Below are 15,453 nucleotides of genomic sequence, written 5' to 3' on the forward strand. Positions count from 1 at the left end.
TCAGCCTCCCATCCTCACACAATGCTAATCCTGCCCCCTCCACTCACTGCTGTCAAGGAGGAGCATCCTCACCCCCACCATGAGAATAATGGGTCTCCACCCCCACAGCGTGCACATGAGGGTGACCCACCATCTGCCACAACCCATCCTGCTGTGAAAAAGAGGAAGTGAAACCATTAATTTTGATGTGCTGAGAAGCTGTCAGTCATAGCAAGAGTGTTTATAAACATTTTGGTTTGCATCAAAGCAGGGTAATTGAGGTGTAGTCAAGCATCAAGGGAAAGATAAATAAACAATCCACCAAAGGCCTGTGTCTGGTCCAATACAACCGTCAATCACTGGCTAGTGAAATGTATTGCTGTGTAAAGTTGATTGGAAGATTTGTATTTCAAAGTCTGTCAGGGGATTTGAAGCCCTTTCAAGTGTAATTGGCTTTGGAGGAAGCCTCTGACAGTTGTAACTGCTGCTTACTTCAAAGACTTTTGACTGAGGCAGCAGATATCGACAAAGGGTCAGTGAAAATGCAGTGATTTTTCACTGTTCTGCCTGAACTGCTCTTCAGCTTTCATGCAGGGGTTACTGATGGGAGGGGAGAGTGGCCGATGGGGAGGGGGGTGGCCGTGTGAGAGGTGATTAATGAGGGGAGGCAAAATGGAAGGTCTCCAATAATAAGGGGGAGGGTCTCTGATGGGGAAAGAGAGGGTCTCCGATATGCCACCCTCTTGAGCTCCACCGTGCCAGGGCTGTGCTTAGCCAGCCTCGCACCAAAACCCACCCGGTAGTTCCCAATGAGGGGGTCGAGACAATGGGGGGAGAGACTCGGGCTCCAAGCAAGTTATTTGCATGCGTATGCATGCTTAACATTGATTTACATGTTCCCACCGGCACATGGCAGGTAGCACGCTACCACCGGCGGCGGGGGAATCGGAGCACACCAATAGGTGCCAACCCATTTTTGGGCATTGAGACCAATCAGGAAGCACCCGGGAGTAGAGTCTTCTCTTCGGCAGGGAGACATGTAGGGAGCTAGCTGCAGCCTTGTGGCTTCTGGCTGCTGTACAATTCTTCTTATTAATAATTCCTTTTGCGTTCCTAATGAAATCTATGAAAGTGCATCATTATATTTGGTGACAAGGATAAAATTATCATCACACTGCCTCTGGCCCGCCACCTGTGAATATCCTGTTTTCATCTAAGTCTGAAAAAAAAGTACTCAGTAGAATGCCTCTCTGTGCACTAATTGACCCATTTGCGATAATGAGATATCGCCAGACTCAGTAATGTAGAATCAGGAAAGATGGACAGTTCCAAGAGGTGTAGGCAATGGAGAAAACACAGCAAGACCTTGGGTCAGAATCCACAAGAAGGGTGAGCAAGATGCAGAAACATACCTGCACTTACATTGGCTGCGAGGCGGTCCGGGAGGCTCAGCATTTTGTAGAGGCTGAGGGACAGGCACAGAATGAACCTGAATTGGTCGGCAGAGTCAGGAATTTTGAAAGAAACATATATAAAAGAAAGAGAGCAAAAGCTGTTTCGAGTTTAAAAAAAATTGAACATAATTTATAGGAGTGGCGAGAAGTTGCTGCAAAGTTTTGTTTTAAAAAGGGAACCACAGACAGTAACAGGTAAAAAAAACGTCCCAAGCAAACTGCAGTGACATGTCCCACAGTGCAGGAAAATCAAGAGGCTGAAACTGACAAGTTCCCAATGTGTAGTGTTGGGGGAGAACTTGTGGGGGTTCCATAGCAGTGATTGCTGCACTGATAAACTTAATTCAAAAGAAGTGAAATTTTCCACATAATAAAGAAAGAAGACAAGTTAACAAGTTAAAAACAATGACCCTTTGGGCCATGAGAATGCTGGGTCTTCGAGAATGCCGGAAATCGACAACAAACTGCACCTTAAAATAAACAAAAAAGGCACTCTGTAAACTTCCAGTCGAAGACCAAAACTCCAGGGATTGCTGAAAGCTTTCCATCAATAATAGTGGAAGTTTAAAATATTCAAAACAGTGTGGTGATCTGTATATCTGTGCACCCCAGACCAACAAGAAAATGAAATCGTGAAGATTTTGACTCCAGAAGAGGAGCACCAACAAAGCAAAGAAGAGGAATCAAATTCACCACAAATGACTGATGTCACCAACATCAATGCAACATCAGACCACGCTCGAGACGAAACGCTCAAGGTAACAGATACCACAAAGGACACTCGCACCAATTACGCAAATTATCCACACGGAACACTCATTGAGCGCAACAAGAAAAACAAAAACCATAAGCACAGCAGAAACGAGAACAACAAGAACAAAAACACCATGAAGCACAACAAGAACAACAAAAACCGCAAGAAGCACTGCAGAAACAAGAACAGCAACAACAAAAACTGCAAGCACAACAACAAAACTACAAGAACAACAACAAAAACAACAAGAAGTATAACAAAGACAACAACAAGCACGACAAGAATAACGACGAAAACAACAAAAACAGAAACAACAAGTACAAGAAAAACGACAAGAACAACGAAAACAAAAACAGAAACAACAAGAACGGCAACGAAAACAGTAAAGACAGATATGACAAAAACAGCAACAAGAACGACAACGAAAACAACAAAGACAGAAACGACAGAAACAACAATGAAACAACCTGTACAAAATGGTACAATGCTGCACATGAAGGACAATGCCACAGCACACTGTAAAACAATGACGAGAACACAAACATGCCATGGCATGACAACGAATCGCACAAATTCACATCTGCTCCAGAACAAGCAAGCACACCAGCTTTCAAGGCAGATGACCCACTAAATCGATACCACAAGCACAGAAAAAACGTCCATGTCACTCAACATCAGTGATTCGACCACTCAAACACCTCGGGATGACTTGTTGGTTACTTAAAAACAAGAACACCGACAACATTCACAACAGAGTTGCAATATCAATATCACCACGTCAACAACAAAAACAAAAAAACTCAATGAACAAATTCATCAAGTTTGGACTCATAAATGTTTTTATTAAGATTGGACTCATAAATCTTAATTGGCTTTGTAAAATATCCAATATCATCATCACTTGTACAGATATACATATCATAAGTAATCTAACTGTTTTGTACAATTTTCTTTAACACTGTACAGAAAATATGTAAAGAAAAAAAGGGGGGATGTGGTGATCTGTATATCTGTGTATATTAAGCAAGGGGTCAATGTAGATGCAATACAACTGAGCAATCACTAGATGGAGCACGGGAGGTATAACAACACACAAACAGGAAGTCAGCACACACTTAACAGGAACAGGAACTGGTAGCAAGACACAGACAGGCAGCTCAAATGTAACTTGAAGTTAAGCACTGAAGAGAAAACAAACTCACAATAAAGCATCTACTTCAACTTCAAGACTACGAGTGTTATTAAGACACAAGGAACAACACAAACAGGTTCGCACCAAACTCCAAAAGCGCGGGAAAAACACAGAGAGAAAGCTGGCAGCTGCTGATAGCTGAGAAAGAAAGATGGCAGTCTTAAAGCAGTAATACCCTTAAAGTGGCAATGCATTTAATGTGTAAATGCACATAAAGTGGCAACCTCAAGAAGGGACAAACAGCTATGAACTGGAAAATTTGAAAAGACCCCAGATAGAGGGCGACTCTCAAAAAAGGTCCATAAGCAACAAAGCCCTCAAGGAAGTGGCAATGGAAGGCCTCAGACGAGGCAGCAGAAGACCTCAAGCAAGAGACAACAGGGACCTCAGAAAAGAGGCAATAGAATATCCCAGAAGGAGGATGATGAAAACCCCCAAAAGAAGGGCAACGGAAGATCCCAGAAGGATGGCAAGGAAAGACTCCAGAAGGAGGGCAAGGAAAGACTCCAGAAGGAGGGCAAGGAGAGACCCCAGAAGGAGGATGATGAAAGACCCCAGAAGGGGGGTGATGAAAGACTCCAGAAGGAGGGTGATGAAAGACCCCAGAAGGAGGGTGATGAAAGACTCCAGAAGGAGGGCAACGAAAAACTCCAGAAGGAGGGCAACGAAAGACCCCAGAAGGAGGGCTAGGAAAGACCCAAGAAGGAGGGCGACAAACTACCTCACAAAAAGGGCAATAAGCGATTTGCAGAACGGAAACAAGTCAACACTTTGTCAGAGACAGACCTGACCAACAGTGAAGTCAAAGGGTTAATAATCTTTATTATCACAAGTAGGCTTACATTAACACCGCAATGAAGTAGTTCCTAGACGCCACATTCTGGTGCCTGTTCGAGTACACAGAGGGAGAATTCAGAATGTCCAAATGACCCAACAGGACGTTTTCGAGACTTGTGGGAGGAAACCGGAGGAAACCCACGCAGACACAGGGAGAACGTGCAGACTTTGCACAGACAGTGACCCAAGCGGGAATCGAACCTGGGACCCTGGCGCAGTGAAGCAACAGTGCTAACCACTCTGCTACGAACGTTACATTAAAGACTTCAAAAGAAATTAAGAATTATTGAACATAACGAGGAAGCAGCAAAAATAATTAATGCTCCAGAGAAGACATTAAAACAAGATAATTGCATAGATGATTTGGAGTTGGGAACCAAGTGCAATGTGACCAAGTTTGCAGACGACACTAAGATGACTGGTAAAGCAAAAAGTGCAGAGGATACTGGAAGTCTGCAGAGGGATTTGGATAGTTTATGTGAATGGGCTAGGGTCTGGCAGATGGAATACAATGTTGACAAATGTGAGGTTATCCATTTTGGCAGGAATAACAGCAAAAGGGATTATTATTTAAATGATAAAATATTAAAACATGCTGCTGTGCAGAGTGACCTGGGTGTCCTAATGCATGAGTCGCAAAAAGGTGGTTTACTGGTACAACAGGTGATTAAGAAGGCAAATGGAGTTTTGTCTTTCATTGCTAGAAGGATGGAGTTTAAGACTAGGGAGGTTATGCTGCAACTGTATAAGGTGTTAGTGAGGCCACACCTGGAGTATTGTGTTCAGTTTTGGTCTCCTTACCTGAGAAAGGATGTACTTGCACTGGAGGGTGTGCAAAGGAGACTCACTAGGTTCACCCCAAAGTTGAGGGGGTTGGATTACGAGGAGAGGTTGAGTAGACTGGACTCTACTCATTGGAATTTAGAAGGATGTGGGGGGATCTTATAGAAACATATAAAATTCTGAAGGGAATAGATAGGATAGATGCGGGCAGGTTGTTTCCACTGGCGGGTGAAAGCAGAACTAGGGGACAAAGCCTCAAAATAAGGGGAAGTAGATTTAGGACTGAGTTTAGGAGAAACTTCTTCACCCAAAGGGTTGTGAATCTATGGAATTCCCTGCCTAGTGAATCAGTTGATGCTCCTTCATTAAATGCTTTCAAGATGAAGATAGATAGATTTTTGAAGAATAAAGGAATAAAGAGTTATGGGGCGGGATTCTCCACTCCCGCGCCGAAGTGCCCACGCCATCGTGAACGGCGTCGAGGTTCACGACGGCACGAAATGGCCCCTATCCCGACCGATTCAGGGCCCGATAATGGGCTAGGAGCGGGACCGCGTCATCTACACGCGCCAGGCCTTGTCGCCGCGTAAAGGCGGCGCCGCATACATGACGTGGCCGGCGCCACATAACTGGCGTCACCTGCCCATGTGCGGATTGGCCGGCGCCAACCCGCGCATGTGTGGTTGCCGTCCTCTCCGAGTCCGCCACGCAAGAAGATGGCGGATGGATCTTGCGGGGCCGTGGAAGGAGGTCCTCCTTCAGAGAGGTTGGCCCGACGATCGGTGGGCACCGATCGCGGGCCACCCCACATTTGAGGTATCCCCCGGTGCAGGATCCCCCCCCCCCGGCAGGCCGCCCCCCCAGCGTACCCGCGCTGTTCCCGACGGCAGCGACCAGGTGTGGACGGCGCCAGGGGAACCCGCCGTTTTGGGCTGGCCGCTCGGCCCATCCGGGCCTGAGAATAGTAGGGGTGCTGGAGAATCGCCATTTTGGGTGTCTCGGGCGATTCTCCGGCCTGCGGCCCACGGAACCCGACGGGGCCGTTCCCGCCGCTTGGGAGAATCGCGGGAGGGCATTGGACCGGCGTCGTGGGAAATTTTGGCGGCCCAGGCGATTCTCCCAACCGGTGCGGGAGTGGAGAATCGCGCCCAGGGTGTTCGGGCGGGAAAATGGAGCTAGTCCACAAAAGATCAGCTATGATCTCATTGAATGGTGGAGCAGGCTCGAAGGGCCAGATGGCCTACTCCTGCTCCTAGTTCTTATGAAATGACTAACTTGGGAACATGGAAAATAAAAGTTGCAAAAATGCACTAAATAAAGTTACGAAGAACGAGAAATTAAGAAGACAATGAAGAATAAGCTGAACTCCATGAAAAAGCAACTAGAAAATAAGAGCAAGTGTAGTGAATCGGTAAGAGCTTGAAGGAAGCTTGGCAATGAAAAATTTACTGAAGAGGTAAAACATTGAAGTTGACAGCAGAATCTGCAATTCAGACAGAGAAAGAAACTGCCAGAACAAGATTGCTGAAATGGTCACACTAATAGAAAAGCACAAAATCGAATATGATAAAATGGTCGATGAAACGATGCTGAATTGAAATGCGGAAAAAAGAAGAAACTTTATCACATGACCTAAGGACCAGAAACAGAGTACTAGGACCATTCCTTCACATGTAACAGTCCGAGATTGTGAAAAATCTGCCAAGACCATATTTGGAACATATTTAAAGCTTACCAATAAAAGTGTTTGTGTTAAACACACAAGCCTCAAGATCTTATCAATTATCCATCACCACTGCAACACAAAAAAACAATATTAAGTACATAATATGAAATTTCGGTGGTGGATCAAGTTAGATCCCTGGAATTATTGTCTCTGAGACCAGACCCTGCCATACCAAGTAGGTATGGGGGAGCAGATCATCGTACATTTGTGGACCACTTGAGCAGTAGAGAGATGCTCTTGCAGTCAGTGTTGCCATCAAGAAATGTTGAGCCCATAAGCAACAAAGTACCTGATCGACCTGTTATACTCATAACTGATGTCTCCGTGGAAGCAAGTAGTAACCAACAGCCTATGTCAGAAGAGGTATCCGTTATTGCAGTTCCTGTTTACGTCGATCCTGTGGAAGCATCTCAGACTACAGAATTATGCCTCTCTACAAGAACCAGATAAACCCCTCAAAGACTCGATTTATTATTGTCCAACTCATGTATATAATGTTCAGTTATAATTTAGGACAGAATAACTTCGTTATTGAAGATTGTGCAAAGAGTTAAAGGGGGAGGGATGTGGTGATTTGTGGTGATTATGCCTTTAAGGGTAACACAGTAGATCAAGGGTCAACTGTCCTTGGGGACTAATTGGGATGCAGAGTGCGGAATCACCTCTTGGGGTAGAGTCCTCTCTTAGGCAGGGAGAAATGTGGGGAGCTAGCTGCAGCCGTGCGGCTGCTGTACAGTTCTTCGTATTTATAAATCATTTTGCGTTTCTCATGAAGTCTGTGAAAGTGCATCATTACACAATCCATAAGACACAAGAGCAGAATTAGGCTACTGGGCCCATCGAGTCTGTTCCGCCATTCAATCATGGCTGATATTTTTCTCATCCCCATTCTCCTGCCTTCTCCCCATAACCCCTGATCCCCTTATTAATTAAAAACCTATCTATCTCTGTCTTAAAGACACTCAGTGATTTGGCCTCCACAGTCTTCTGCGGCAAAGAGCTCCACAGATTCACCACCCTCTGACTGACGAAATTCTTTCTCCTCTCTGCTTCAAAGGATCGTCCCTTTAGTCTGAGGTTGTGCCCTCTGGTTCTAGTTTTTCCCACAAGTGGAAGCATCCTCTCCATGTCCACTCTATCCAGGCCTCGCAGTATCCTGCAAGTTTCAATACATTTCATCATTCTAAACTCCAACGAGTACAGACCCAGAGTCCTCAACCGTTCCTCATATGACAAGCTCTTCATTCCAGGGATTATTCTTGTGAACCTCCTCTGGACCCTTTCCAGGCCAGCACATCCTTTCTTAGATACGGGACACAGAACTGCTCACAATACTCCAAATGGGATCTGACCAGAGCCTTATACAGCCTCAGAAGTACATCCCTGCTCTTGTATTCTAGCCCTCATCCAAAGAAGCCTTTTACTTTGGACCCCAATGCCTCAAACTCTTTCAGCAGAACATCATTCCTAGTTCTACCTATGTCGTTGGATCCTACGTGGATCAAGATATCCTCCATTCCACTCCCCTTCTCCAGTCAAAGGAAGATGCTCTTACCCGGGCACCGGGTAGCCAACATCCGGTAATGGCTGTCAAGATGAGTGTCTATCCTTCTGACTATACTGTCCCCAAAAGCATTGATCAAACACCTTTTGGAAGTCTATTTGTACCATATCGACCAAATACCATCATCGACCTTTTACGTTATTTCATCAAAAAACGCAATCAAATTAATTAAACATGATTTTGTGTAAATCCATGCTGGTTTTAATTAATCCATATGGTGATTTTGGTTCAGATTGTTGATGATACGAAAGGTTTTAAAAACCGACTGGTCTGTAGTTTCTGGCTTTATCTTTATTATGAACAAGGGTGTACCAGTTGCAATTCCCTAGTCCTCCGGCACAATCCCTTTATCTAAGAAGGATTGGAAGATCACAGCCATTGCTTCCACAATATCCACCCTGACTTCCCTCAATATTCTGGGATGCATCTGCTCCGGTCCTGATGACTTCCAAACTTTAAATATAGCCAGCCTTTCTAATACCTCCTCTTTATCAATGTTTAGCCCATCCAGCATCTCAATTAACTCCTCTTTCACTATGACTTTGTCCATATTATTCCTTGGAAAAGCAAGATACGAAGTAGTCATTAGAATCTCAGCTATGCCATTTGTCTCCGTTTGTAAATTTCATTTGGTCCCTAACTGGCTATACCCGTTCCTTTTATCATCCTTTTACTATTTATAGGACTATAGAAAAGACCTTTGGATCTCTTATGTTAGCTGCAAACTCTTTTCATGCCTTTCTTTGCTGCATTCATTCTCTTCTAAACTTTCTGTACTCAACCTGATTCTCACTTGTATTATCAATCTGTCACATGCATCCTTTTAATGCTTACACTTCATCTCTTTTATCATCCAGAGAGCTCCGGCTCTCTTTGTCCTACCTTTCCCCTCGTGGAAACGTTCCTTAACTATCTGCCTCTTTAAACACAATCCTTTGTCAGGTGCGGGTTTGCCTACCAAACTCTTGATTCCAATTTATCTGAGCCCCATTCTCACCCTCTGGCCTTCCCTCAAGTAATTACATTCACTCTTGATTGCTCCTTGTCTTCATAGAATCATAGAATACCTACAGTGCAGAAGGAGGCCATTTGGCCCATCGAGTCTGCACTGATCGTGGCCTACGATAACCCCACCTAACCATTGGACACTAAGAGGCAATTTAACATCGCTAATCCACCTAACCTGCACATCTTTGAACTGTGGGAGGAAACCGGAGCACTCGGAGGAAACCCACGCGGACACAGGGAGAATGTGCAGCACTCGGAGGAAACCCACGCGGACACAGGGAGAATGTGCAGCACTCGGAGGAAACCCACGCGGACACGGGGAGAATGTGCAGCACTCGGAGGAAACCCACGCGGACATGGGGAGAATGTGCAGCACTCGGCACTCCCAGTGGGAGCACGAATTCCACGCAATTCACTTCCAGTTGGTGAACATAGGGCGGGTTTCTCCATCCCGTTGCACCAGATTTCTGGTGCGGCATGCCGTCGGGATTCTCCAATTTGCCAGTTGGTCAATGGGGTTTCCCATTGTGGAGCAGCCCCACGCCGTTGGGAAACCCCTGGGCTGCCGGCAAAACGGAGAATTCTGACGGCGGAGAATTCATCCCAGAGTCTCCCAAACGGAGAACCCAGCCCATGTTGTCTGTGTGTGTGTGACTCTGTGTGTGTGTGTGTGTGTGTGTGTGTGTGTGTGTGTGTGTGTTATTTTAGTGTGGGGCAAGTTGGAAAGTGAGGTGTTGGATAAATAAGTTACATTTTATCAGTTTAGTTCTTTTACTGTTAAATAATGAAAGGTTATTTGTGTGTTAAAGTTACAAACCAGGTGACTGCATTTTATTGAGCTCAGCCAAGGTCCTCAGGTATTTCAAAATAACATCTAATTTCACTTGTGTTCCTACTCCGGGTCAAGTGGGGCTGGAATTGACCATACACTAGCACAGGGGGTCGTGACAATCCTGTTTCTCGCTCTACAGATGCTGCCAGACTTGCTTACTTATCTAGCATTTTCTGTTTTTATTTCAGATTTCCAGCATCTGCAGTATTTTAGTTTTATTTGTTAAAATGATATTTTGGTGATTAAAGTTGTTTCAGTCTTCTTTAAGAAACAAATTTTACAGGCAAAAAATTCATACATTTTAAATAACGTGGTATATATTCAGGGAAATTTGTGCATATTATTATTATGAAGGTACCTGTGTTATTTGACCAGATTTGTGTGTGGTCGAACCAATATTCATTCTTCTTTGCTCAAGAAGAGCTCTGTGTTTTGTTCCATTGCTGTATGTATCCATGGGGTGCTTTCTTCTAGCAGCAGTAACAAATGCTGCAGGGATTAAAGATATAACAATAATCAACAGCTGAAAATACAAGATGTATTTCCCCAAAAAATTAAAGACATCCCAATCCATCAGCTTTGTACATTCTGGTGCCTTGGAAGAAGGTGGGCGCAATAACTCTGAAGATGAGGGGCTAAATTCTCTGCCTCACGACGTTGCAAATGCGAACTGTGATCGGCAGAGAATCAGCATTTGTACCAAAATCGAGGGCCGTGCCCGGCACCGATTTGGGAGCCATACCCTGGTCCCTCCCTGGTAGCAGTAATGAGGTTTGCGCCCCACACTAGCAGGATCATACAAAACCGGCATTTGCAGGCATTTCAATGTATTCAGCGTGTTTGACCCGTGAGGGCAGCACGAGGGCAGCACGGTAGCATTGTGGATAGCACAATTGCTTCACAGCTCCAGGGTCCCAGGTTCGATTCCGGCTTGGGTCACTGTCTGTGCGGAGTCTGCACGTCCTCCCCGTGTGTGCGTGGGTTTCCTCCGGGTGCTCCGGTTTCCTCCCACAGTCCAAAGATGTGCAGGTTAGGTGGATTGGCCATGATAAATTGCCCTTAGTGTCCAAAATTGCCCTTAGTGTTGGGTGGGGTTACTGGGTTATGGAGATAGGGTGGAGATGTTGACCTTGGGTAGGGTACTCTTTCCAAGAGCCGGTGCAGATTCGATGGGCCGAATGGCCTCCTTCTGCACTGTAAATTCTATGATAAACCTTCGTGAGAGAGACTGAATTCAGTGAGATTGGTTGACTAATGTCTGGGTGGGTTGTTCAGAAATCCAAAGAATCTGTTTAGGTTCCATTTATCATGTAATGAGGTGTGTCTGATCACAGTTTACCTGTCATTTCACATGTACCTCATGCTTATCCTGAATATTAAAGTTTAAGATAGATATTGGGGTGGATCCTCCATTGCCCGATGTTGGTATCGGAATTCCCAATCGGACATAGAATGGCGGGTCACCTGAAAAATGAGATTGATGTCGGGTGCCTGATACATTACAATACTCCGGTTTCCTCCCACAGTCCAAAGATGTGCAGGTTAGGTGGATTGGCCATGATAAATTGCCCTTTGTGTCCAAAATTGCCCTTAGTGTTGGGTGGGGTTACTGGGTTATGGGGATAGGGTGGAGGTGTTGACCTTGTATAGGGTGCTCTTTCCAAGAGCTGGTGCAGACTCGATGGGCTGAATGGCCTCCTTCTGCACTGTAAATTCTATGACCCGGTATGATCCGGGACACCGTCCCTCTCAGATGGAAATCATGTGGGTGCAATTTACTACAAGTATTTGCAAACTGGGCGCCATGGGTGCTGAGGGGCCAGAGAAGGTAAGCAAAATTTGAAAACCTGTTAAAATTGTAGCGCTTGCTGGCGGGGTGGCTGCAAGGGCCGGAGGGAGTAACGGGAAGCGACTTGGTGATAGCTCTGTGGATTCGAGATGTCCCCCTCCAGATCAGGATGGCCTGGCTCAGGCTGCCATTACAGTATTGGTCTTGAACACATCCATTTGGTACAAGTTACAGGCCCTGGCTTCACACTCTGCTGACTGCTCACTGTGTCCTGCAAAATGTTCAGAGAGCCTCTGGTCATTTGGGAGCCCACTCAGGCCGCTCCTCTGGAAACCCTCAGACCCCAGCTGACCCATCAATGGGATGGGTGTGGCCAAGCTCAATCAGTGGCACACCAGATGCTGGCACTCCTCAGTGCACTCATCAGAATCACAGCCCCACTGCAGGGGAAGCTGGGAATAGCAGAGCTCACCCCAAACAAAGGACATATGCATTGTGGTCTTTGGCACCCTCCCTGGCACACTGCCCGTCTCAGGGCCGAGGCCTCACCAGTAACACTATCAGCTAGCTCACTCTGCAGGACCACTATCTGTCCCCAAGCCCTGCCTGCCCACTTCTCCCATCCATTCTGCCCTGATCTGGTTGTCACAACCTGTGGTCACCCAGGACCTACATCATACTGCAGCTACGTTCCAGCTGATGCCCACGCCTCTCTGTGGGACCGGCTGGTACACAAGCCTTTAAGCATGGAGGCAATTGATGGCATGCGGTGACCCTCACAACCACAAAACCAGGTGCCACCCTGCTGGCAGGATAATACATGGCCCACCCAATAAGGACACCCACTGTGGACCCCACCGGGGAAACAGGATCGAGGCCACAGTGGCACTCACTGATGGGGACAGGGGTGCAGTGCGGAAGGCAACATATCGAGGGAAATGCCTGAGAGTTCGGGTGGGTGGGGAGGAGGGGGGGGGGGGGGGGGCGGGACATGTGGAAGAGCTGAGGTGCAACTCAGGGTCACCATATAGTCTGTTGGATTTGGATGGCCAAGGGAACACTGATCTTGCTAACATGTAATTTATCCCCCTGCAGCAAATTAATTTTGGAGTACAGCCAGCAATGCTTGCTATCTACCTGGTTGCAGATGCCGTTACAGGTGCAGAGAGGCTGGAGGCATAGGGCCTGCTCAGGGAGGACCTTGCACAAGAGAAGCCTGCCTCAGAAGAGCAGGGGCCAGCCAGTGGGACTCGTGTACTGGCCATCCAACAGGCCGAGGAGGTGCGAAGGAGGTGCCGCATCAGGCCTTATGTATACCATCGGCACCTGTTCTTCGAGGAGATGCCGGACCGTGTGTGCCGCCAAAGACTTTGGCTAATAGGGAGACTGTGCGCCACCTGTGCCAGATCATTTTCACAGTAACTTCATTGCAGCGTTAATGAGAGCCTACTTGTGCCACTAATAAAGATTATAAAAAATTTGGTGCCGAGTTAAAATTCCATTCACTGCAGCGGGTGTCAGAGATTTCCACCAGAGTGAGTGATGGACAATTCCGGTCCAGTTCTTCATTACTGTTTAAATGCAACACATAATCAGTTACCAGCATGGTCTGCCAGTTTGGGCTGGGCCTTCGGGTGCAGTGGGGTGAGTCAGATTGGTTGGGGTCTTATGGCTGGGGTTGTCTGGTTGTGTTGGGTCAGGTCTTGGGTGGGGGTCAGGTCTTGGGGGTCCCATCAAGACAGGATGGGTCAGGCTGGTGGGGGGGGGGGGGGGGGGGGTTGGGGGCTATCTGGTCATGTTGGGTTGGATTGGGCCTTTCGGGGGTGAGAAGGGGATGAGGGAGTCGGTCAGGCCTTGGTGGGCAAGGATGGGTGAAAATTAAGTTGGGTTGGTTTTTGGAACAGGAGGTTGTTTGGGTTGGGTTCAGGTCAGTTAGGGATTGGGGGTACATAAGAACATAAGAACTAGGAACAGGAGTAGGCCATCTGGCCCCTCGAGCCTGCTCCGCCATTCAATGAGATCATGGCTGATCTTTGTGGACTCAGCTCCACTCTCCGGCCCGTACACCATATCCCCGAATCCCTTTATTCTTTAGAAAGGCATCTATCTTTTTCTTAAAAGCGTTTAAAGAAGGAGCCTCAATTGCTTCATTGGGCAAGGAATTCCAGAGATTCACAACTCTTTGGGTGAAGACGTTCCTCCTACACTCCGTCCTAAATCTACTTCCCCTTATTTTGAGGCTATGCCCCCTAGTTCTGCTTTCTCCGACCAGTGGAAACAACCTGCCCGCATCTATCCTATCTATTCCCTTCATAATTTTATATGTTTCAATAAGATCCACACCGCATCCTTCTAAACTCCAATGGGTACAGTCCCAGTCTACTCAACCTCTCGTCATAATCTAATCTCCTCAACTCTGGGATCAACCTAGTGAATCCAGTGCCAATATGTCCTTTCTCAGGTAAGGAGACCAAAACTGAACACAATACTCCAGATGCGGCCTCACCAACACCCTATACAATTGCAGCATAACCTCACTAGTCTTGAACTCCATCCCTCTAGCAATGAAAGAAAAAACTCGATTAGCCTTCTTAATCACCTGTTGCACCTGCACACCAACTTTTTGCGACTCGTGCACCAGCACACCCAGGTCCCTCTGCACAGCAGCATGTTTTAACATCTTACCGTTTAAATAATAATCCATTCTGCTGTTATTCCTCCCAAAATGGATAGCCTCACACTTGGCAACATTGAATTCCATCTGCCAGACCCTAGCCCATTCACCTAACCTATCCAAATCCTTCTGCAGACTTCCGGTATCCTTTGCACTTTTTGCTTTACCACTCATCTTAGTGTCGTCTGCAAACTTTGACACATTGCACTTGGTCCCCAACTCCAAATCGTCTATGTAAATTGTGAATAACTGCGGGCACCACACTGATCCTTGAGGGACCCCACTAGTTACAGGTTGCCAACCAGAGAAGCACCCATTTATCCCCACTCTCTGCTTTCTGTTTGTTAACCGATCCTCTACCACTTTACCCTCAATGCCATGCATCTTTAGTTTATGCAGCTACCTTCTGTGTGGCACCTTGTCAAAAGCTTTCTGGAAATCCAGATATACCACATCCATTGGTTCCCGTTATCTACTGCACTGGTAACGTCCTCAAAAAATTCTACCAAATTAGTCAGACACGACCTACCCTTTGTGAACCCATGCTGCGTCTGCCCAATGGGACAATTTCCCTCCAGGTGCCCCGCTATTTCCTCCTTAATGATAGATTTCATAGAATTTACAGTGCAGAAGGAGGCCATTCGGCCCATCGAGCCTGCACTGGCTCTTTGAAAGAGCACCCTACCCAAGGTCAACACCGCCATCCTATCCCCATAACCCAGTAACCCCACCCAACACTAAGGGCAATTTTGGACACTAAGGGCAATTTATCATGGCCAATCCACCTAACCTGCACATCTTTGGACTGTGGGAGGAAACCGGAGCACCCGGAGGAAACCCACACACACGGGGAGGATGTGC

At 46.6% G+C, this 15,453-nt stretch overlaps 1 protein-coding gene across 6 annotated transcripts in view; it reads right to left on the reverse strand.

Moving 5' to 3' along the window:
- Positions 1-15,453, reverse strand: part of cep126 (centrosomal protein 126) — a 253,245-nt gene that overhangs the window by 43,178 nt on the left and 194,614 nt on the right. For 5 of the 6 annotated variants that reach the window (XM_072476359.1, XM_072476358.1, XM_072476360.1 and 2 more), the window contains one exon: positions 10,488-10,618. In XM_072476359.1, the coding sequence (XP_072332460.1) occupies positions 10,488-10,618 (131 nt within the window). Of the gene's footprint in view, positions 1-10,487; positions 10,619-15,453 lie in introns of those variants that run through there. The other variant, XM_072476363.1, reaches the window with a different exon arrangement.

Source organism: Scyliorhinus torazame, chromosome 15, assembly GCF_047496885.1.
Source record: "Scyliorhinus torazame isolate Kashiwa2021f chromosome 15, sScyTor2.1, whole genome shotgun sequence".
In the NCBI taxonomy this organism is placed as follows: Eukaryota; Metazoa; Chordata; class Chondrichthyes; order Carcharhiniformes; family Scyliorhinidae; genus Scyliorhinus; species Scyliorhinus torazame.